This window comes from Peromyscus maniculatus, chromosome 9, assembly GCF_049852395.1.
Source record: "Peromyscus maniculatus bairdii isolate BWxNUB_F1_BW_parent chromosome 9, HU_Pman_BW_mat_3.1, whole genome shotgun sequence".
NCBI lineage: Eukaryota > Metazoa > Chordata > Mammalia > Rodentia > Cricetidae > Peromyscus > Peromyscus maniculatus.
Window position 1 is genome coordinate 2057703 of NC_134860.1, and position 24901 is coordinate 2082603.

Genomic DNA, 24901 nt, shown 5'->3' on the forward strand with positions numbered 1-24901 from the left:
ATTGCAGGAACTACAGGTGTTCAGAATTCTGGGCAACACTGTTCAGCTAACTTGGAATGGACCAATCAGCTTCTGTGAATAAAATCAGTGGAGAAACAAGCTCTGCTTGGTAGTGATCTCCAATTCTGTAATAGAAATGTAACTACTAAGTCGGGTGGTGGTGGTGCACACCTTTAATCCCAGCACTCAGGAGGCAGAGCCAGGCAGATCTCTGTGAGTTCGAGGCCAGCCTGGGCTACCAAGTGAGTTCTAGGAAAGGCGCAAAGCTACATAGAGAAACCCTGTCTCGAAAAACCAAAAAAAAGAAAAAAAAGAAAAAAAAAGAGAGAAAGAAAGAAAGAAAGAAAGAAAGAAAGAAAGAAAGAAAGAAAGAAAGAAAGAAAGAAAGAAAGAAAGAAGAAAGAAATGTAACTACTATAGCCAGGGACAGCTCTTCCTCTAGAATGGGAAGGAAGGTTCTCACTAGCTGGTAACAGCCAGTTCCAGCACAACAGAGAAATAGACCCTATGGGTAATAGGATCACTATGGTAAATCATTAGTATGGTCTCCAGTTCATAGATATTCCATTTCCTTTTGGTATGACTATTATTTCTAGTATGTTCCCAATAAAGGGAATACCAGGGCATATCTAATTTGACCTGTATTTGATAAACTAGGTTTTTTTTGTTTTTCAGAAAAGTCCAATATCACTTCTTTCCCATTAAACCTGGAGGTTGTATCAAAGTTATTATATAAATGTAGGGCTTTCCAAGGAAGGTTTATGATTTTTCTACTACTGGAGTAACTTTATTACCTCCTTCCTAATGCTCATTCACCAGCTCTCAGTCTTGATCTCTCCAAGTGCCCTTCTAATTCTCACCTTGATTGCTAAGCTAGTGAGAATCAGTTCCAGCTTCATTCCCAAGAAATGAATGAAAACATATGTTGAGTTACATAGTGTGTCATTTGCTAGAATTTTCTCTCTTGGGCTTGTTCAAGATGACCTTCTGTTGCTAGAGAAAAACCTTCAGAGATGGGATGGGGCGGCCACTCAACAGTGTTGAGTAATGCTCAGTAGCTAACTAACATGGCTGACTTTCTTCTTACCTATCTATGGCTGCATCCTTGAGAGCTGGTTGAAATCCTAGGGTACTCTTGGAAAGGTGTCCCAAGAAGTCACTTCAGCAGAGAGGTAAGGAGGTGACAGCTGTGTTCTGAGTCTTCCGTGGCACCAATCCTTCCCTTCTTCACAAGTTCCAGCGATTTACATATTGCATTGTGTTAAGAGCCCAGTTCTTCTGAAAGGAAGAATAAAGTCTGAAACAGCAGTGATTGTATTTCACACTGGACCTTCCAACCGTCTTCAGGTTTAGTTTCCCCAACGGTTGACATTAACCAGCTCAGCTCGTCCTTCCTTCTCTGATTACTGAGAGACCCAGAGGGGACCTGATGCTCAAGCTTAATATAGGCTATTTGTGGAATCAAGAGGTAGTCTACCTCTATCCTAAAGATATCATATCTGAAAACAGCCATTATCATAGGAATGATTATGAAGTCAAAACCATTTTTAAGTCAGCCAACTTGACATTCTCAACAATATTTAAGTAAATGCCAAACAGTTTTTGAAGAGACACATGGGCCTCCATCTGTGCAGGATAGAGAAGGACCAAGCACGTTTTTCAGATACACCCTATTTAATAGTACTAGTCAACAATGGAATGAGTGGTTTCTAGACTTTGGATAGTGTGGACCAATATACAGAATAGTGTTTTTGAAAACAACATATGCTTGACAATATAATTATGCTATTAAATTAAATATGACTATTCAAATATTAACTATCATTAACACCACTTAAGAAAAGAGCATATTAGTAACAAAAAGGAGGAAAAACAATTGCAAAACTTCAGAACAGAAGGTTTTTCCTTTCTAGAAAAGATGATAGCAATCTTACTCCCAACGCCTATTACTTGTGTGTGTATGCACACACACATGTGTGTGTATATGTTTAATCACCAGTCTTTGAGTTGACACTTCTACATACATAACTTAGTTTGACCACAATTTTCCTTTGCTGATCTTCCAACTCCCTGAAAGTGATGCATCTTAAAAATATGTAAATAAGCAGGAAAGACATGATTTGAATGTTAGATTCCCCTTAGCTGGTCCTCAGACAAAGCTTCTGGAGTCCCCCATCTCCCTTTACCTCTGCAGTCCTTCCGGTCCTTCCTGCCTTCACACTTCAGGCATCATTGTCATCCTCTGTAAAGCCTTCTCTGTCCTCCTAGACCAAAGGGACATTTCTTTCTTACTACACCCAAGCATTTGGAGAACAGTCCGGGATGCTCAGACTCTGAGTCAGACCTGGATTCAAATTCTGGTTCCTTTAAAAGCAGTAGGTCTTGAGGATTCCATTCAATCCCCACAGCCTCACCATTCACCTTTACCATGACAGTGCAAATCTGTTAAAGACTAGCTTGAAAGGACTAAATCAGTGTGCTTTGTTGTGCCTTGCCTATTTGTACAGTAACCACAATGAGAATTATCAGTGGCTGCTGAGTAGTAAAAAAAAAAAAAAAAAAGCAAAAAACAAAAAAACTGTCTATTTTTATTACTTTTGTTTCCACATTCTTTCGTTTTTACTTGCTAGAATATTTATAAGCCTCATCCATTGCTTATGTCTCCTAGCATATGAATGGTATTCTGTGATTAGCAAATTATCTCTGAATATAGAAGACAGTAGGATATTGATTGACAATATTATATTGTCCTTTTGTGATGCCACTGTAGGCATGCACTCATCTTTAAGGCTGTGTTCTTATTGGACCTTTCTTCAGTGGGACTTTGGAAAGACCACTTAAAAGTTGTGCAATCTGATTCTTCTTTGCCTCCTGCCTTATGTCTTGTGACTTGAAGTTCAGATCTCAGCAGTGGCCCTGTTCGTAAGCTGGGCAGCCTTAGGGCTGTCTAGGGAGATGGATGATTTGGTCTCAAAGCAATCAGTAAACAGATCAGCATCACAGGGAATGGGAATCAGTGTCAGGTTGGAGTCTGGTCTCCAGGACGTTTTCTCACTAAGTGCTTTTCCAGGGCTAGGGCCTTCTATAATGGGCCGAGTTCTGTCACTTCTGTGGCTTTTCCAGGGCTAGGCCTTCTATAATGGGCCGAGTTCTGTCACTTCTGTGGCTTTTCCAGGGCTAGGCCTTCTATAATGGGCCGAGTTCTGTCACTTCTGTGGGCTCCTGGCCCCTCCCCACTGCTCCGGTTTGTGTAACAGGCTCTACTGAACACTAAGTTAATTGCCTCTAGGGGTGGAAGGTGAATTGTCTCAGCTTTTTAAATCTGTTGGCGTGTGGTATAAACAGATAAACAAGCAAAGAGGCCTATAATACTCCTTTTACTTTTGGAAGATATTAGATTGAAACATGAAATTGTCAATATTTGCCTATTTCTAATTCATAAAAAAAAAGTGAACTTCCTGCCCGGGCATGGTGATACACACCTTTTATCCCAGTGCTCAAGAAGCAGAGGCAGTCAGATCTCTGTGAGTTTGAGGCCAGCCTGGTCTATATAGTGAGTTCTAGGACCGTCAGGACTTAGTAGAGACCCTGCCTCAACCCCTCACCCCTGAAAAAAGAGAAAAGGCTTCCTATCTATCACTTAGCCTACCAGTTACAGCTATGAGGCTAAGTTTTCTGCCTGTTTTTGAGTCTCTGCTGTGTGCTAGATATCAGAATACAGACAAAAGCACTTGTTAAGGGAACTTTGCTGTGCCTTACTCCAGCATATGACACCTGTTAGTGGAATGCCATGCGGGTTCTTATGCACAGCCAGGGGATTCGTAGGTAGGATGCACAGATATCTGATCTTCCGTGACAGCCTGCTTTTGTTCTTCATAAGAAAAGGCCAGTTCTTGGTATTTTCTGCCATCACAGCTGCCTCAGGACGGTGTGGAGGGTCTCTGAGGTTGGCAACATGATGAATTCCATTGAAGCAGGGATGGTATCTCTCCCATTTACACATTATTCCAGTACCTGGTACCCAGGAGCCCTTGGTGAATATACAATGGATGAATTGAAGGAATTAAAGCCCCCGACTCTGGTCATCCATCTGGTTAGTAATGCTCATATGGTCAGGAAAGAGCCACCCCAGAAGAGGGTGTTCAATCCAGATCAGACTTTAGAATTTCACATCAGAAGTGTTCCCACTTGGAGTGCTCACGCCTCCCAGGATGGAAATTTCACCTCCATGGCCACAGGGCCACCCATACTGTGAATCTGAGACGGCTTTCTATACTGTGCTTTGGGCTTCCTCCTCCCGATTCTTTCCAGATGTGGAACATTCAGGTAATTTACCAGATTCTCTTTCTGTGTTGGCTTTCTGGTTTGAGATTCCCTTGCTCGTTGACACAGAGCTCTCTGGTAGGGTCCCTTAGAGAGCAGTCATGAATCTAGAAGTTGCAGGTAACTAACAGATAGAACTTGCTGGTATTTCTGGGTTGGCTGGCTGACCTTTGCAGCTCTTTGTCACTGATGTCTCTTTATCAGTTGCTTAGCATCTCAAGACTTAAGGTATATGGCACAAGTCAATGCCTTTGGAATTTGGACTCAGAAATCCATTCACAGCCATCGAGTAAACTCCTGTTCCACTGTTTAGATTAAGGCCACACTATGTTGCCAAAATCTCGCCAGAAAACCATTGCATACTTTCGTTTTCTCTCCTGTTGACACACACACACAGCAGATGGGAGTGAGTGGGCATTGGATGGATTTCTTGTTTTCTGATGGCGTCTTAGCAGTTCCTCCAGTTTGTCCCAAGCGATGATAAACACAGCCTTGCTTCTTTTCTCACAGTGCTCGGGTGGATGTGTGTAATCTCAGTCATTTGGCCCATAGCTAATTTTCAGCAAAGCCCACCCCCTTGCTGTTCTTGTATAGGATTTATAATCAGTTTTATTATGGATGTTCATTACCAACTCCATGGCAAGTACATAAATGTTGAACAACTTTGTGTCCAGTAAGTAACCTCCTTCTAAAATAGTCAATAAAAGCATTTAAAAAACAACAACAACAACAACAGACAACTGAAGTTTATTACCTTTGGTTTTTCAGCAGGCTCAATCTGATATCAATAAATTGGTAATTGATAAGTGATCTTTTGAATCTATATTTTTATCAAAAGAAAAAATCTTGGCAGAAACAGAACTAGAATTCAAAGTGAATCTTTCCTATGGCAATGTCCTTTTCTTTTTACAAATTAAGTACCTTTTGGTATTTTTTAATAATATAGACTTTAGACTTGAAGCTACTTGGGTGGAACAGGGCTGACAGGAACAGGAAATGACAGTATTTATGGCAGTGGCAGACCTAAAATCCAGACTTCTCAAGGTAACAGAGACAGCACATGAACGATCGCACCTTTGATGAGGATGCCTTCAAAGCATCTACTTCCCAGAGAAAAGGTTGTCCTAAACTCTCAGTCAGTTCATTGTGTGTAGAGCAAGAGAGGAAGGCTTTAGGTAGATGGCCTGTCTTTCAGCCTCCTTCCGGGTAGTCGTTATGTCTTCCTATTCCCTGTAGCCTCATTTTTGCCTGACCAACTCCATCACTCCTGAAACACACAGATGTGACACATTGTTTCTTTCCCCATGTTTAAATCTGCCTTTTCCCCCCGCTCATGAACCAAAAGCATGTTAAATGAACTGCCTCCAGGAAACTCAATTTTATATAATTTTATCTACAAAGATCCTCCCCACAGAACCTTAACTGTTTGCCATAGATGCTATACTAATGAAATTCTACAGTGCCCCCTTTCCATGTACCTGTCCTTCTCATAGCAGTAGAATGACAATATATTTTTGTTTTCCATTATAATTTGGCTTGTGGTAATAATGGAGTCCATGTAAATATAAACAAAGAAAGTTTTATGTAATACGAACTATTCACATTAAGACAAGAACTATCAGGGCTGGAGACATGTCTCAGTAATTAAGAGTACTTCCTGCTCTTCCAGAGGACCATAGTTCAGCTCCTAGCACCCACATCTGGTAGCTGACACTGCCTGTAATTCCAGCTCCAGGGAATCCCCCCCACACCCCTACCCCAGCTTCCACCAGCATCCACACACACAGCATCCACATACTCAAACACACACACACACACACACACACACACACACACACACACACACACTAATAAATGAGTAGTTCTAAATTTACAGTATAAGGGAAATTAAAGTACATCATCTTTGGACAATTTTATACATACACAAATGTATATACATATGTACACATACACATACCCACTTGCCAATAAAAGAAACAAATGAACAAGTGCCCTGTGGGCTAAGCCTTGAAAGCAGTGTCTTATTCTCTGGCAATTGCTTAGTGCCAACCAAAAAGTTAATACCATTGGGCAAATCTCTTGGCAGTAACTAATCACCATAGACAGTAGATTTCTTTTAGATAGATGCTAAGCAAAGTTTGCCCACAGGAAGCCCAGTTACATATGATTTCTCACTCTCAGTTATCAGTAACCTCCCAGGTCTCTGGTGTTGTTTTCTATAGCATGGTCTTACCAGAGGTAAATAGCAACAGAGAATCCTTCTCATTACAGAAGACAGATTATGGAAATGGTCAAGCATTGACATCTAACCATATCCATGTTGTGGACAATGGGAGTCCATTCTACTCACCCTTCATCCTTCCAAACTTAGCAATTAATGTAAAGATTTTAAAAAATAATTTATTTATTTGTATTTTATGTACAGTGGTGTTTCACCTGCATGTAAGTCTGTGTGATGGGTATCGGATCCCCTGGAACAGGAGTTACAGACAGGTGTGAGCTGCCATGTGGGTGCTGGGAATTGAACCCCAGTCCTCTGGAAGAGCAGCCAGTGCTTTTAACCACTGAGTCATCTCTCTAGCCTCCTCCAAAGATTTATTTTTCAATGGGAGGATTTTTTTTGTTTTGTTTTGCAGTTGTTTGACATTGGTTAGACTGTGTACTTGACCTTGACTTTTAAAGGGTTACCGTTCAGAACACATTTCCATTTCCCAAATTCGCATGCTGCATGAAATCACATCTTTCCCACTTCTGTGTGGCCTTTTGGCTGGAATGATACTGAACAGTTATTAACCAAGTCAGGCCTGGCTGTGTGGGATGCCACTCTTCTATGGTGCACAGACCCTTTTCCACACTCAAAATCTGTTTTCTCCTTTAAGTTTGTTTGAGAACCAGATGTCAGCTCATGAAAGTCAAATGTTCAGTTAACAGAAACCAATTTTAGAAGTTTCTTTGAAACACTGTCTTGAAAGTAAAAGACTCATTACATGTTTAGATATATTTAATACAAAGAGGGGCCTGGTATACAATAATGCAAAACTTTCAAATCTCTAAATTTGGTGGTGTCCGTGTTCTGTAATAGTAATTGCTAGCATATATCACGTGGTCTAGTCAGAAACTGAGCAAAAGTCTTTGTGTGCATTATCACATTTAATTTTTATAGTTATTCTTCTTGCTTCATTTGCAAGGAAATCTAAGTTTTGGGGACATTATATGATTGCCCCGTTACAACAGCAAGTAATGTTGACATGCAGATCCAGGAATGTTTGATTGCAAAGCTCAGGCACTAAGGATTGGTAGCTTCTTTAAATGACCCCAGTGACATTTTATTTCTGAGGGTAAGCTGCTTCTTAAGAAGCTAAGGTACTCAAAAGAAAGCTCCCTTGCCTCCCTTGCCTTCTTTAACTCCCTTGCCCTCCCCTGCCCTCCCCTGCCCTCCCCTGCCCTCCTCTGCCCTCCTCTGCCCTCCCCTGCCCTCCCCTGCCCTCCCCTGCCCTCCCCTGCCCTCCCCTGCCCTCCTCTGCCCTCCCCTGCCCTCCCCTGCCCTCCCCTGCCCTCCCCTGCCCTCCCCTGCCCTCCCCTGCCCTCCTCTGCCCTCCCTTGCCCTCCCCTGCCCTCCCCTGCCCTCCCCTGCCCTCCCCTGCCCTCCCCTGCCCTCCCCTGCCCTCCTCTGCCCTCCCCTGCCCTCCCCTGCCCTCCCCTGCCCTCCTCTGCCCTCCTCTGCCCTCCTCTGCCCTCCCCTGCCCTCCTCTGCCCTCCTCTGCCCTCCTCTGCCCTCCCCTGCCCTCCTCTGCCCTCCCCTGCCCTCCCCTGCTCTCCACTGCCCTCCCCTGCCCTCCTTTGCCCTCCCCTGCCCTCCCTGGCTCCCCTGCCCCGGTTTCTTGGTTTGGGATCTAGCACAGAGTAATCCAGTCATACCTCATGGCTAAGACTTAGGTCCCTGTCTAACTAGACAACAGTCTCTCCCACACTTCTTCCACACTTGGCCTCTTTATCAACTTAATCAAAGGGAAAGACATTGTCTGGATGATTTAGGGTGGGGCTAGTAGCTCTTCTCCTGACATTCCACTTCCTCTGGCCTTGAACCTTGTTCATGTAGGGAAATCATTTGGCTTCGTATGCACCAACACTTGCACATCCTTAAGGCTAAGCGTGCTAGCACTTGCCATCTCAGTGCCACAGGTGTCCCCATGTGAGCGCTAGCTTGTCCAGCACAGTTGCACATGGAGCATCCTACAAGGTAAACCAGCTTCCCCCCCCACACACACACATATTAAGCTAGAATTCAGGTGGAAGCTGCTGTATAGAGCAAAGAACTTCCCAAGCCTGAGGCCCCTGTGATAAGAAATTCCAGTTGGGTTCTATGAAGCTTCAAAGACTGAATCTTTGGTAACTGGAAGTAGCTAATTTTTTGACGTCAGGTATAGGTGAGTGACAGAGCAAACTGCACTCTAGCATCTGGCCTGCCAGAGCCTGGCCTTGACGAACCTTCCCTCTTCTTTGTCTTTGACGAGACTCAAACGTATCTCACCTTGTGGATCACACCTTGAGTGAGCTCCTTCACTTTTCTGCCAAAGGACTTACGCAAGTACTCCCCATCATGATGTCAGTGGGCAGGGTGATATGAATCAATTCGAAGGCCCACTTCTACCTCCAGTTGCCATTTTAAGAGGTGCCTTTAAAACCAGGGCAAATGAGCAACCCCGAGGCCCGATCCAACAAACCTCCACCCAGCACTCACCCAAGGGGTGAGAGAGAGGCTGTTTTGAGCAAGATCTTTCGTCACCGTCTGTCTTAAGTCACCTCCTACTGAACTTACGGTTGAAGATTCAGGGTCATAAGGGAAAGAAAACAACAATTAACTGGGAAAAGTTGATAGAGCGGATTTTTTTTTCCCACAGTCTGATTGGAGCATGACTGCCCGAGGCTGACCACCATCCATAATGTAGATCCACCCTCATGTGTCATTATCCAAACGTTTCTTAATGGAATGCATTTTTTCAAGCATCTACTTTTGTAATTGAATGTGTTCCTAAGGATGGGTCAGCTAACTAAAACAAGAGCCCACAAGAAAAAAAAATATGTTCATGCTTCTGCTCCAGCCCAATTTATAACAGCCCCTAATTGGCTTACTTCACTTTTAACTCTTAAAATGAATTTTAGATCCCCTGTCCAAGCTCAAATCATCATTAATAGAGTGACAGCAGCAGGGAGTGAAACAGAAATGTTTGCAATGTGCCCTTTTAAATTGACAGTAATAAGTGTCATAGCTGCGTATTACTGTCAGCCGATACCGAAGCTCTCCTTGTGAGGGTTAGCCATGGGCGATACACAAAAGGAGACATTTATCATGGCAGAAGGTAGCTTTCAGCCCTCTTTTGTACTGGGCCCTGGAGGATGTTTTTCAGGGTGGCTAAAACCATTTTCCCCCCAGTGTTTTATTAGCTAAGTCTTGACTACCTCCTACAAAGTGAATGACAGTTTGGGGTTATTAAGTGTGTTCCTGTGCATGTTTGGGTCCATTGTTAACCCCTACCAAATGCGCAAGGGGCACAGAACTCCTCCTCTTCCCCTCCATGGTTGCCCATATTTGTTAAAGAAGTTATTCTCCTTGACGTTTGTTTAGGCTGCACTTTGATAAAATGCTGTCTATGCTCCACTTTCTCAGCTTGGCACACAGCAGGCCCCGTCGATTTATTTCTCTTTGCATTATCTTATCTACTTTGCTAGCATATTTGGGCTTCCTTTTCATATTTTAAGCTATATTTTGGTGCACAGACAGATTACCTCAGTAACTGTATACTAATATATAACAGTGTTCTAAAGATAATCTTGCAAGCTTCCAGTATATACTTAACCATACTAAATGACTAAGGATGTATTTAGATGTAATTCTTAGGTTGTCTGTGAGTAAGAGAAAAGGATCGCTTGAGTGCTGAAAGTGATTGGAAGGTCGAGCAACATTTCTGGTCGATGAGACAGTATCAGTTTCTGAAGCAGAGTAAATCCTGCCTTGGATTCAGGAGGCAATATATTTACTGAAAAAATGAAGAATTTTTCTTTGTGTTTATAGTCAAGTGTTTTGTCATGTTCTCATTTCTAAGTTGAAGTTTTTTTTTAAATGATGGTTCATAACTACAAATATTTTTATTTTCAAGTTTTCAAATGGCTGAGCCAAAATTCTCCACATGGGGAAAAACACAGAAATAGTTAACATAAGCCTCCCACTCTATTCTCTCAAGCCAACCTTCACATGTTTCTGTGAAGTACTTGAGTATGGGTGCTCTGTGGCTCTGTATTGGCAAGTGGGCTCCAGGGACTGTAAAAGTATAAATGTATGATGTAGGGCTGGCAAAATAAAGTACATCCTTACTAAATTATGTTCATTGTCACTATAAAAAGAGAATATTTTTAAAGCAAAGATAATGAAAACTTGTAACTGCACAGAATTTAGCTCATAATGATTTAAAATCCTGTAGGTTTGTGAAAATTTTCTCTGGTCATTTTGTGAAGCTCGTTGTATAAAATGCAGTGCAATGGTTCTGCCGACCTGGAGCCTTCATGGCATAGTGAGCTGTTCAAATGAAGACAGAGGCAAATGTCCTGATGAGTGATGTCATCATACTTTTATATCTTTATGCATTTTTGTTACCTTCTGATAGCTGCTGCTTTAAAGAATACAATTATTTACTATAAATCTCCATATATTTTAGGGGGAAATCATATTAATTTCTGACCAATATTTAAGTGATGGTTTTAAAGTGTATATGTTCTTCATTAAATGAATTTTATTGTGAGTTTCATAATTGTATAGTGCAAACATATGTAAGACAATTTTGTCAACCAAAATTAAAAAATACGAAGAATCAAGTGGATTCTTTTTTATGAATATTAATGTTGGTAAATGGCCTTGAAAGTACTTTTACAAAAGTTGTTTTATGAGTTGTATTTGGTGATAGCATCTATAAAGAATTAGAAACTAATTTTTATTTTTCTTTAGCACTAAAGTGAGAATTAAAAATTAATTTATTGGAAATAGGTATGTAGCTCAGTGGTAGAGTGCTTATTAGGAATACTTAGTGTCCTGGTTCAATTCCTGGCAATAATAATGATAATATCATTTTATTTGTGATTCATCATAACTCAATAATATTACATTCATAATGATATTGTTATTATTATTATTGGGACTTTTAACAGTATTAGAAAAGGAAAAGTTAAGCACTGAAAAATCCTGAATTACAGACTCATGGGGAAAGGGGAAGTTTTGAATGATCAGTCTTTGGGTTATGGTAACATTTAGAGGTTGTTACTAAAGCTGTGCGACATCACACTTTGGAAGAGGGAAATGGGCAGAGGCACAAAAGCAGACACAGAAAGCCTTGTTAGGAGATTCTTGACATTTTTCAAGTGGGAGTCGACCTGGATTGTCCCAGACTTGCACATGTGAAAACTGTGCGCCCCTGTCTAAACATCAAGGCTGAGGATGATGGGCAGAACATAAATATCTTTGGTGAAGATGTTTAAATCGCCACAGCTTTGGAAGCTTGTACCTGATGTTTCTCGGTGAGTTCAAGGATTCACTTACAGTACTCGACGTTTACTCTGATGATGTTTTGCAGGGGAGGAAGGATAATGTAGAAAGGAATAAGCAGGATACTAGTCCAGGTAACTAACTCCCTGCCTCTCACATTCAACATTCGGAATCCCGTTGGAGGATATACACTACTGGTGCAAGAACTATGGAGAGTCTGAGCCGCCTCTAGTGGCATGTGTCAGGCTGCCCCACCTCTGTTGGGAGTGCAAGAGATGTGAAGAGACATCTGTGCTAGAGATAAAACATTTTATTGCTTATAACTCAGAGATCAGCATTAGCATATTTGCATGCATTCCACTTGCAACTGGTCCTACAGAGACCATGTCCGTGCAGTTGTTTGTATTACAGGAGAGCAACTCTGAGCTTAAAGAACTTCAGTACTTTGTAATAGGCAGTGGCATGACTGCCCATTGCTCATCATGATGATATAACATAGTAAGCATGTCTGCCCTTTGACCCAGAAAGAGACCACCTGTGTCCTTGCAGGCTCATTGCTGTGCAGATATTCTGGAAAGATTTGTCAAAGAAAAAAAAAGATAATACCTTTGTTTCTAAAATGTACAGAATCACAAGCCTCCAGATGAACAGTTTCCCAGCAAAATTAAATATTTTCACATGTCACTAAGAATTTTATCAGCATTTTCATTTGTATAGCCATGAAGAAATATCCATAGGGAGAGAATGCAATTTACCAGCTTCCTAAAATTGATCTTTTAAGTAACAGCCATGAAAAAAAAAATTTTGCTGCCAGCTTGGCGGTGAGAGTAAAATGCCGCCATGACCTGTGTGTTGTATCTGGGCCTGTTAGAGAGAATGACCAAGGTCGGAGTTGATTGGGAGGTTTATATTAAGTATTTCTGCTTTTCTCTACATATGGAGAAACTTAAAATAAAAAAGCTTTAAAATGTTCACAGTTCTCAATCACCATTTTTTAAAAATGTATCTGTGACGAGTCCATGAGTAATACAACTTGGATGTAAACCTGAACATATAGGCTGTCCCTGCTGTCAAGTCCACACAGACTTCAACCCAGCATTTTAGAGGAATGTGCACCTGCAGGGTTTTGAGCAGGTCTGCTATCTCAATTCATTATCTGGTGAAGCTGGGTAAAAACAGGTGGTGCCATCTCAACATGTTATCTGGTGAAACTGAGTAAACACAGGTCCTCCATCTCAGCACATGATCTGGTGATACTGGGTATTGATGCTATTATACGTAGTCTGAGCTACACCAGTTTGTTATTTGAAAAGTGGAGCTATTTTCTGATATGTTCTATGCACGCATTCTGGGAGAAGCTGTTACTGCCAGGCATTAGTGGAGGCCAGAAAGACCCATACATATCCCTGACATGAAAGGGGTGTGTGTGTCGGGGTTGGGAGGGGGTCGAAATCAGAGATCCAAATAATGGCTACTTTGTCTAAATATCTAGGAGAAGACAATTCTGATGATAGAGATAAGAAAATGCAACCCAGAAACATGACCAGGTTTTACTCTTGGGACTTATATGCATGAAAAGTTCCCAATATTGAGGCTTCCCTGGAGCTATGAGGTCTTCTGAAGCAGCTAGAAGGTTTCATAAGTGACCCAGGTGGTAGGTACAGAGAAGGAATCCATGAAACACACCCAAATAAAGCCATTTGCTTGTCAAAAATTGTCCCAGACTATCCCAAATTGCAATTTGTAATAAGTACATCCCGAAAAATAGACTCTAAAGATGTGAGGAAACAGCTTAAAACTTCCAAATAGCCAGTGGCCATAAATAAATCCAGAGGGAAATTTTTAATTTTTAATTTATTTATTATTAGTATAGGGTGCACACTTGCACACATCCTTGAATGCATGATGAGGGAGTAGCATGTATGGTACAGAGTACATGTGAAAGTTAGAGGACAACTTTGTAGAGCTGGGTTGCAGGAAACTGAACTCAGGTTGTCAGGCTTGTGACCCAAGTACTTTTAACTTCTGAGCCATCTTGCTAGCCCTAGATTTCTTATTTTTGAAGAGGAAGAAGAAGGCCAATGATGTTTTTAAAGTTTGTAAAAATAAATAAATAAATAAATAAATAAATAAATAAATAAATAAATAAATAAATAAATAAAACTTTTTAAAAGTGAACATATCTATTAACAGAACCAATGTCTTGAGCCCAAGGATTAAGGAGGTCTCAAGTTGATAGGGCATCACAATAATAAACATGAACTATCTTGTCAAGTGATGAAGGGTACCATGGGGAACTTAAACAGTATGATGTGACAGAATCCAGACTGGGACACAGGGGGACAGGTGGGGCAACACCGTGGGAGCTGGTAACTGGACAGACTTCTCTGCAGAAGACACATTCGGACTGGAATCTAGAGGCAGAGGGGCTGTGTGATACAGATGAGGCCTATGAAATGTAAACAAGGATCACATTCACCAAGTAAACTAAAAATGGAAAGGAGACCCTTAGAAAGATCTCTACCTGACATCAGAAGAAAAATGTCATGTGAAGACTCCACGGGATAAGGAATTTGCTGCCTAGTTCTGTTGGGTTGCCTTGGAGAAATGGAAGATTGATGGATGGGTTGATGGGTTGATAGAACTGTGTGAGGAATAGATGCTTATCTTGACCCCCTCCCATTTCTAATTTGTACCTGTATCTCTGAAGCCTTTGAAAGAACTCTTCTCTCAGACGACACAATGAGCCAGTCTTAGTGATTCTGACGCAGCTACTTTATCCATCTGAGAGCAAAGTGTACCTCATCTTAAGTACCGTTTATAATTCTTCCCCACAGAGGTTGTAGTTTGTGGCTCAGTTTACAAATGCCAGTCATTTGAGGACTTTTTTGTTGTTGTTTTTCATCTTACAAAAAGGATCACAATCATCTTTATCTTACCAGACAGGAAGCACTCCTTGCGGCCATCAGTGAAAAAGATGCAAACATTGCCTTGCTGGAATTGTCTGCCTCCAAAAAGAAAAAGACCCAGGAAGAAGTCATGGCTCTGAAGCGGGAGAAAGACCGGCTGGTGCATCAGTTAAAGCAGCAGGTGGGGCATCCTGCACGCCAGGTGTGTCTTGCTGGGTCTGGGGCCTCAGTGCTTTCCCTGGGTTTTGCTATTCTTCATTCTCCCATGTCCATTCTGCAGGCGGAAGCAGCTACAACCAGGTAGGAGCCAACGGCCTGCACTGTTGCTAGAATACCACGTTACTGCTTCTCTGTTGATGTGCATGCGGCTGGGCTTGTGTGGTTTGCGACTGGCACTGCTTTCCTTTTTTATATTAGCCTCATCTTCCCAGAAGTAGCTCTCAGCTCTCTTCCTTTCAGTAGACTTCCACTTCTAATTAAATCTTAGGAATGCCTAATTAAACCCTGGGGACTATCTTCCCCTCCAACCTTGCTCACGTCCTGGGCTCTGTGAAGAACCCTTTCATCTATTTCCAGAGGTTCCTTTCTCTCTCTACTTCAAGCTTTTGTTCTTCAGCTGTTTCCTCCAGGATCTTTCAGTGGAAGAGCATCTCCCAACTCTAGTCCCTCTAGACTAGGCTTAGAGACCTGCCTGCCATTATTCATTCTAATTTAAAATCACCCTTTGGGCCCCATTATCCTTTATTTCCTTCTCTCTAGGCCACTGTGCTTGTCTTAGAGAAATGGAAGGAGGGACAGTCCTAACTTTTACAGAAAGCTCTTTGCTTTGGGGAGGGATTTCTGGAAGCAGCTTAAGAAATAATTGTTTCTGAAGTATACTAGAACATCATCTCTGAAATCTATAGATGTTCTTTCTGCTCCGTATATAACTTGGCAACAGACCAAGGTGTAGCTCAATGGTAGAAAACTTGACCAGCCCTGTGTTCTCTCCCCAATGTGAGTGGAGGGTAGAGAAATCACTTCTGTATATAATGAGGACTTGGGTAAAGCAATGGTTAAAAATATTCATTCGGATCCTTACTTTATAAAACCTATTCAGCTCAATGGTATATGGCCTGGTAAGGTGGCTGCCCCATTTTAACTAGAACCTGTGGCTCTGAAACTCTCAAAATGGCACATGGTTACCATGTAGAGTGTCTGCATGGACTTGGGACCCTGGGACTGACTCTTTGCCTGCTAAGATGGACTGTGCTGAACACAGTACCTAGGAATAACCCTCCTCATCCTGCAAAATGCCATCTCTTTCCCTCCTTGGGAAGGAAAAGGCATTCTTTGGCAGTGAGCTTGAGTCCATTTCTTATAGTACCGCCTTGCTGAAAGACAGAGAGAGAACACTGCCATGCCTGGGCACCTTCTCCTTGCAGAGGGAGGGTCTCAGTTGCTGCCAGACATTGGGGTCATTCCACAGAGCGGCATGCCTCGCTAGCACTGGCCCTGGGGTTCAGGGACCGCTTCTATCTGACCTCTTTGTTTGGAGCTGTGCATCTTCTACACTGGGTTTTCCAACCACTTGGCCTTAGTAAGTCAAGATGAGTCTCCTTCTTTGCTTTCCCCTAATTCCTTCCCCGAGCACCAGCACCCTCCCCTCCTGCACCTAACCATTGTAGCTTTTTCCTACAGGTGTATAGGCCTAGGAAACAGCCCCCGTGTGCAAATATACCGTGCACTTGTGATGCTGGCTACAGCCCAGATTTTACGGCCAAGTACCACGGGTCCAGCTACGATGCACACATGAGCCAAAGGTCTCAGGTCAGTCAGCTGCCAAGGAGACACGCCCCACCGTGGGGGGTGGGAGCACAGAACTACTTTGATCTTGATTGTCACCCCTTGTGCAGGTTCCTAGGACTTGGTGGCCATAAAGCCTGGGACCGCACAGAAGATAGCATCATTTTGTGACTTGCAGTATCATTTCATTTATTTTGCTTTTCCCAATGGTTTCAAACGTGGTGGCCACCTTTCAGGGTCAAATAGCTTGGTCAGGCTGCCAAGCCGGGGTGGGGGCAGGAGTGGTGTTACCAATCACAGGGGATTGTTTTTTCCTTTCATCTCTTAGGTACATTTTTTTTATATCACTTCTACCTTGCCAGTTTAAAACAAAATTTAAGCTGCCTTTCTCCCTCTTTCTCAGCATCATAACTGCATTCTCCAATGCCAGGAAAGAGCTGAGGGAAACTGTATAAAGGCTTCATTCTTGAGACAGGTTCAGCTTGGAGGTCCTAGGACTCTTGGAAATCCTAGAAATCTGTGGGAGTTCAGCTCCTACCTAGAGTGAGGTAACATTGGAAGGGTTTGCATGGAGAAGGAGAGAGCAAAGAAGGAGGGCAGACTCCCCGGTGACATGCTCAGCTTTGAAATCCTTCCTCCTGCCCCAGCTACCACCCGGCGATAAAAACCCCCATCTCGGTACCGTCATCACAAGTGATTACGGCTCTAAGAATAACCGTTCATTCACTTCTAATATCCGTGCCTTCCCCCCTTGACTGAGTTTGCTGTGGTATAGGCTATTGTTCAGGGTCCCTCGGGGATATTTTTCCCTTATCACCATAGCAGCTCTGCACATAGGGGCCAGAATTTTCTCTTTTTAAGAGAACATAACTCAAGTTCAGGAGTGTGGCATTATTTAGTCTGAAGACCCACAGCTGGCGGTATGCCTCGGGCTTTAGGACTATCTAACCCCCCCCCCCCCATCCCACCAGCCATACACACACCCCATCACATGCAGGAAGAAATCCTGCGTGACAACTAACAGGGTATTTCCAGAAATTGTGAAGTTCTGGTACTTTATCAGCCTAAAGTCATTGCTTAAATACCCAGGCAAGACTTCTACCAATGCTAGCCTGAGTTCTTAGGCTTTGGTATTTGATTGCCTTAGATGTAATGTCTAAAGTTGTGCGCTCCTAGCATGTGCTGGGAGTGAGTCTAAGGTCTTTGCATGCACTCAAAGACGTCCAGCGCTGAACTGCTTCCTTTGAATCTGCTTTCCAGACTAGTTATCTGGAGGATTTCAGATTTCTCCCTTCATTTTCTTCATTTGTGTATTAGGTTAATAAACTGATCCAGAGACTTGGAGGTTAGTGAGTGCTTTGCACTTGCCTGGCACATAACGGGTGCTGTAATTATGTATGTGGCCGATTCCTTCTGCTGTTCTCACCGCCTCCATGACTACTAATTACTAGTGCCACCAGTCCGCTGTGGCAGTTTACTTTTGGATTCCTTGCCATTGTAGTGCACGCAGTGAGAGCTGCAGCTCACTGAGAACATACTGTTGAAGTGTGGTGGAGAGAGCAGATGGATGCTAGCACCTAGCCCACCCCCATCTCCTTCCTCCTACTCACCAGCACGTGGAGAGCATCGAGCAGAGATATCAAGAGCCCTAGACCCCAGACTCAGCTGAGTCTGAAGAGGCCCATGGTGCTTATTAATTTTTCTTGGTTTGTGGGTGCAGCCTGTGGAGATAGATACTGGCCAGGAAAAGTGAGCCTGAGATCTCTCTTGTTTTCACCTCTTGGGTGGCTGGGGAGAACACAGCTCTCTCAGAGGCAAGGACAATGGAAATGAAGCAAGGTTGTGGGGTCGGCCACTTCTGTGCCTGAACAAATAGTGAGGCTTTCTTGTTCACGAGAGGTACCATGTTGTACAAACTGCCGTTTTAGTCAGTGTATCTTGTATGGAGAAAATCTTTCCACTGTCCAATCCCAGGTGACTGAACAGAAGTAGTGCATTCATCAGTCACCACAATCACTGAGCCTTACTAAGCATAAACTGGGCACTCAAAGAACATTTCTTGTGGGAATGCATGACTACTAGATGGCAAGTGCCATGCCAAGTACTACACACACACACCTGTACACATGTATGCACATACACTGTTGTCATTTTTTTCTCTTATCTTCTTTATGTCAAGCTCTCTGCTGGGTGCTGAGGGTTCATCTGTTTTCCTACCATGATGAAAAAGCATGCATCACCTTATTTTGAAATTGACCAAGCCAAAATCCCAAGAGGCCAAATGACTTAACCACCATGATAGCACCCATTCCTGAAGTGCAGAGCTGGATTCCGAGACTGGTAGAGTGCCACAGCTTAGCTCTTGCTAAGCTGAACACTGCAGTATGGTTGGCCTTCTTAAGCTCTCCTAGGTATTAGGATAAAGACAACTAGAAACAGTGTATTCTCCACCTTGCATAGGCCATTGGTCCCACATTTCACAGGTATCATCCAAGAAAGCCAGTTCCAGTACCTCAGATCATAGAGAAGAAAAGGGCTTGATTCCTTGGTGAGACAGAGTGCCCTATAGGTATATGACTTGGTCTGAGTACATGCTGTGTCTTAGAGTGTCAAACAATTTTGGAATATATATTGGGGACGAGAATTAATGAAGACACCTTCCTCATATAACTTAATTTTAATCATGGAATAAAGGCAGTAAACAGCAAAATTACTAGCTCAAGGTAAAAACCAACCAAAATACAGACCAGTGTAAAGAAGAATAGGAGAGCAGTGGATGGGGGCACTAAGGGGCAGAGAATTAAAATTAGGGCCAATGAGAAGAACTTCCTGAGAAAGGAGACCCTTGAGCAAAGGTGAACAGGAGAGAGAGGGAGCCTTGCAGATCTCTGGGGGAGGGATATTCCATGGAAGGGATAGCCTGCATAAAACCCCCAGACAGAATTTGATTCGGGAAACAGTAGGCAAGCCCATGGGCTGCTGGGAGTGAACAAGAAATGAGCTGCCAGAGCAGGAGTATGGCAAAGCAGAGGGGTAGGGGAAGAATGGGCTACAGAGGGGTGGAGCAAGCTATGCAGGACTCCTGTGTCTGCTAAATGAGACCTTCTCTGGGCTAGACATCGTCAGTCATCAAGAAGTAGAATGCACTAACCCAGCCTGAGAGCGGAGCTAGGTCCCTCCAGCACACACACATCACCATCCAGTGTTGCAGCTTCCAAGGATTCTCAGGAATGGGCTTGCATATTTAGAAGCATTGCCACTTCCGTTGAAGCTACAGTAAAGACCCATGCAGTCTGCCACATCTCCTGAAATTTTCAGCTGATGCTAGAGCAGGGCCTCTTGGCAGAATGCTCCTCTCGCTTCCTGGCAGCCTCAGCCTGAGGCTCGCAGGCTGACTGCTGTGCCCTCCTTCTGTGGTGGTGTTGTCTAGGTCTGGAAGTGTAGCTGGCTCCTGGACCAGCCATTCTTTGCGTCTGAGCAGATTAGAGCCTTCTCTAAAGATAAGTCTCATTTTGTCCTCCTCACCCTCCAGCCTTCACTCCCGAAGCAATGCTTGCTTCTCCTTGCTGTAAGGATAGAGGGAAACTGAGACCAGTCTACCCTCAGCCTCTCGGGTGCCATTCCATTTGCTGATAACATTTCTCTCTTTTTCTTCACTGGCTCTTGCATGCAATCTCAGTGCAATATCACTTCTTCAAGGAAGCCTTCTGGAACCTTCTCAACTGGATCACACCCTCCAGTTTGTCCCTTTACAGTATGTACATACCTATTTCTTAGCATTTGTAACAGATGAATTTTTGCCTTGCTACTTTGGGATCTCCAAAAGAGAAGGTGATCTTGTGACCTTTTTTGATCACCGTTTATCTCCAGAGCCAGCACAGCTGCAGGCTTATAGTAGACAGCAGACACTTGTTGGATGTGTGAATGAAGGGGAAATAGGGCATTGGTATCACATTCCCTTAAGTCTCACTCTAGTACCCTAGACTCCACAGGTGACAGAGAGGTTACACTGGTACTTCCTTTTTCCTGCTCCATCACAAGGCCTATGCTTGGGCCTTGTCCCATGCCCAAAGCACTTGAAAGGGTGGTTAATTTGAGCCCTTTCTCCAAATCTCTTAACCCTATTCTCCTTTGAATTCTTTCCAGAGTCCTGGGTCCTTCTTGAGTAACATGTCATTCGGCTCCCAGATGTAGCAGAGTCTCATTATGCAGAGACCTCTCCATTCCAACCCTGGCAACTTCTGAGTGTCTCATAAATCAGTTTGCTAAGAAATACCTTAACTCCTCTTAAGCAGCTGTCATGGAAGCCAGAGGTGATATGAAGTGAGTTCAGAAATTCCAGCTATGCCTGACAGTGAGAGAGTCCTTATGACGACGTTCCTTAAGTGTTGACATTGAGTTCTTTCGGGAAGGAAGAGAGCCTTGCACATTAACGTTCTGTTTCCTGTTGCATTTTTAAAAGAAAATAAAAGATGAAACCCAGTGTGGCAGAGGAGGATTTGAGTCAATCAACTTTTGTTTTCCTTGCATTTCCGCTCCGCATACACCTTTAATGGTATGCTCCACCTCTTAAAAAAAAAATGTCTGGCTTCCAGATTTGTGCAGTTTGGGGAGTGGCTCTCAACTTGGAATGAGTTAAGTTTTGGATTTTTTTTTCTTCCTCTAGGGAGTTCTGAAAATTATCGAAAATTGCTATCTTTTGGTCTTTGGTGTCTTGAATCCAGCCCCAGCCCCTACTCCTTTCCTCTGCCCTTGAAAAAAAGAAAGGACTGACTTCAAAATAATTAATTCTGAAACCATTGGATTTGCCTGCTGCTAAAGGGTTTTTGAAGAAAGCTTAAATCTAAATCTTACCCCCTAAGTCTTATTCCCAAATGCGTCCCTGTTGCTGAAGCCCTGATAGGCACATCCTTGATGAAAATGCCTTTTTAAATGAGGGCCAGACACCATTGTTTAGTGAAAATTAGAGCCAGCTTCCTTCTCAGGATCAGTTAGAATACTTCTGAGATCAGATAGATTGTGCTTGGGTTCTGTTTTCTTTTCTTCCCAGATCTGGGCATCGCTTTGAGCCATCAGGAAATAAGCAGGTCAGTTGGGAGCAGGAAGGCGTTAGAGGAGAAGACAGGTCCACTGATTCAGTGTTTCCCCAAGAGTTGGCCTGTGTCTTGGTAAACATTTAGATGGTCATGCCAGGCCATCACAGGGTACTCTGTTTGGGTTCAATCTCCCCTGCCTCCCTTGGGTTGTCTAAAAGTCAGGAATGTCTTCAAGGATTAGCTAAACAGATATGGTCATGAATGGCAGAAGACAGAGGCCTCCCTTCAGAGCGTCCAGGAGAGAGCTTCATGAGGCTGGGATCCTATTCACAACTGGATATGAGCATGAGTAGATGCATGTTGAGGGGAAAGCCAAATTCAACCCATTGATCAGCCGGGTCTGTCCCCTCCCATTGAGAAAAAGGAACTCTATTGTCCACTTATGTTTCTCTTGCATTGTATGTAGATGACTATTATAGTTCGTGGGGTAAGCACAATTAAACAGCAATAGAGGAGCTCCATGTAGTAGGGTTCCCAAAGCCTCTTGTTGTGCTTGGATGAGCTCCAGAAAAGCTTGATTTGATCCCAGCATTGTAATGCATCACAGACCTACTCCAGATTGAATTGCCATAATGCAAATGCATTGGTTGTTCCAGCCGACTCTCATTGGGTTCAGTTGTTCGTGTTCCCCTGGTAGGATGTAGCCACATCTCCATCTTTGACTTCAATGCATTATATTTGAAGTATGCTCCGGAGACCTCTCTTTCAAATATACTCAAAGGTCAAAGGCTGGCTGTTCCCAAGGAGGCAAAACTGGTATGACTAAAAATGCTTTTTCTGTTAAGAGCCTGTACTTGGACAGGATTCTGGTTTGCTACCTCAGCCTGCATACTTTCCTTCCCCTAAGCTGATGCCTCAAGCCCAACACTCAAGAAATCCATCTGGTGGAAACCAGAGTATGTTCGAAGACTGGGAGGCCAACTCTTGTCTGTTGTTCCATGTGTTGCTCCAGTCCTTCTTAGGACGCCATCTTCCTAGACCATGAAAGGGGAGCTGCTGGACCACCTGTGAGTCTGATCAGAAAATCCTAATATAAACAGGTTAACTGCTGTTTCTAAGCATGGGGGGGGCACCTCTGGCATATGTAGGCACTCTAACCAGGGAGATAATGACTTCCTTGAGTATTGGTTGTGCGTTTCTGGTTTCTACCACCAGTAAAGTTGCTCTTAGCACATGAAAGAGACGGAAGGGCCAATTTCTGCTGTTTGGGGTAGATGAAAAGTTTGTTTGTTTGTTTGTTTGTTTGTTTATGTGTTGTTTTAAGTATTTCCTTGCCTGCAGAGCCAAGAATACTTCTTGCAGAAGCAGAAATTGCTGAGGTGTCTGATGGGAAGTTTATGGCCTGTCTTTTGTGACAAATGCCTGTCCAACTTGGATGCTTCCTATTAAGTTTCCAGGTTCCTAGAATAAGTCTTTCTAGTTGTTGGTGTTTGGTTATGAGGGAGCCCACTTTGGAAGGTTCGTGTGTTGAAGGCTTTGTCTCCAGGTGCCAGTGAGAGAGGACTGTACCACCTCTTGTAATACAATGGTCTTATTAGGAGGAAGCAGGGAAAAGGAGGGCTAGACCCTATTTGAAGGAAGCAGGTCACTTGAGACTTACCGCTCAAAGACATACCTTTTCTCTGATATCCTCTTCATATCCTGGCCCCTGTAAGGGGAACGACTCTGCTCTGCTTGCCTCTTCGCCATAATGCTCTGCTTCCCCCCGAGTCCTGAACAGTACAGCCAGCAGACAGACTGAAATGGTGAGCCGTACTAATCTTTCATCCTTTAAAACCCCTTCTCTCTGGGGTATGTCACAACAACAAAGGGTTGAATGGGCTGCTTATAGAATAAACTAACATACATGCTTTTAGCTTTTATGGTTGGTTTTCTTCAGTAGAACAACCTGAAGAAAGCAACTTTACCATTCTGCTCTCCTGCTTATAGAAAAAGCATGGAGCTGGGTGTGGTGGCGTACTTCTGTAATCTGGACACTTGTGGGAGGTTGGACGGAAAAGATCATGAGTTCCAGGACAGCCTGAGCCATGTGTTTCAAAAACAAAATAAAAATGAAATATTAATGAGGAGGAGAAGATAATATGTATGTGGGGGCTGGGTCTGAGTGGCTTGCCAACTTTACTTCAGTGGTCTGAAGCTCCCAAATAGTACCTACATGTTGGCAGAACACACCAGAATAGTAGGCTTAGGGGACCAAACAGAGAACTGTGTGCAGACGCCAAGAAGATCTCTCACATTCTGCTATCTCTCTCCCCCTTCCTCCCCTCCTCCCTCTCCCCTCCCCTCTCCCCTCTCTCCCTCCTTCCTTCTCCCCCTCTCTCTCTCTCTTTTATTCAAATTGCACATCTGTGCTCTATTTTTAAACATTTATTCTTTAAGTGATAACGCATGTTTTACCAAGCCTCTTATTGGATTAGACATGTTTGAAATCCCCTCAACTTTAACCTCTTCATTACCGCCTCCAACAAAATACACATCGACCACCAGAGCGGAGTGCAGATAAGATGTTCCTGCCTCAGCAGACCACTTCATAAAGAGCAAGAGACCCCATCAGGAGTGCTGGGTTTGTCAAGGTGCTGGTGCTGTAAGGAGAAAGAATTCAACTGTCCCATTGTATTGACTTGTGGATCTTAGGGTGACATGAATTCAAGGTTTATGTGGTACGATGTCTACAGAGTCCATGTTCTTCATCATAACTTTAATGTGCACATTTTAGGCTGGAGTAACTGGTTTGGAATTCTAACATTCAACTTGGTACAGGGTGTGTGTGTGTGTGTGTGTGTGTGTGTGTGTGTGTGTGTGTGTGTGTGTTTAAATATAGTCCCCCATTTGATCCTCTGGGAATCTTGAAAACCAGGTGCTAACAACCGTATCTAGGGACGCAGAGACAAAGAACTGAACCGGTGTAGGGCAGTTCTGGGGAAGGGTACAAGCAGGACCTAAGCAGGTCTCACACCAAACCTCTTGCATGCCCTGCATGGGAGATGGTGCGAGAGAAAGGAAGGAAAGAAAAGAAAGAAAGGAAGAAGGTGGAGAGGGAAAGCGAGAAAGAGAGAAGAAATACAGAAGGGTTCATTCTGTGACTCTTGGCGCTCATTCTCAGTCCCTCTCCTCCAGATCTAACTTGCCCCATTGATCCCAGGCTACCGGGTGCAGGCTATAGAGGGTGCCCCATCTCTCCCTCTGTCACCGGATCCCTTCCCCAGGGATTCCAGCAGATGCTGGTGCCTGCCTGCCCATAGCCCGGGGAGGGC

At 43.5% G+C, this 24901-nt stretch overlaps 1 protein-coding gene across 17 annotated transcripts in view; it reads left to right on the forward strand.

The window, feature by feature from the left end:
* The window catches only part of Erc2 (ELKS/RAB6-interacting/CAST family member 2), a 905605-nt gene that overhangs the window by 685742 nt on the left and 194962 nt on the right, over positions 1–24901 (forward strand). For 9 of the 17 annotated variants that reach the window (XR_013042143.1, XR_013042144.1, XM_042284491.2 and 6 more), the window contains 2 exons: positions 14800–14947; positions 16447–16575. Coding sequence is in view for 15 of the 17 variants with exons in the window: in XM_042284491.2 (XP_042140425.1) it covers positions 14800–14947; positions 16447–16575 (277 nt within the window). In the remaining 2 variants the exon portion in view is untranslated. Of the gene's footprint in view, positions 1–14799; positions 14969–16446; positions 16576–24901 lie in introns of all 17 variants that reach the window. The other 8 variants (XM_076544122.1, XM_076544123.1, XM_076544125.1 and 5 more) reach the window with 2 other exon arrangements.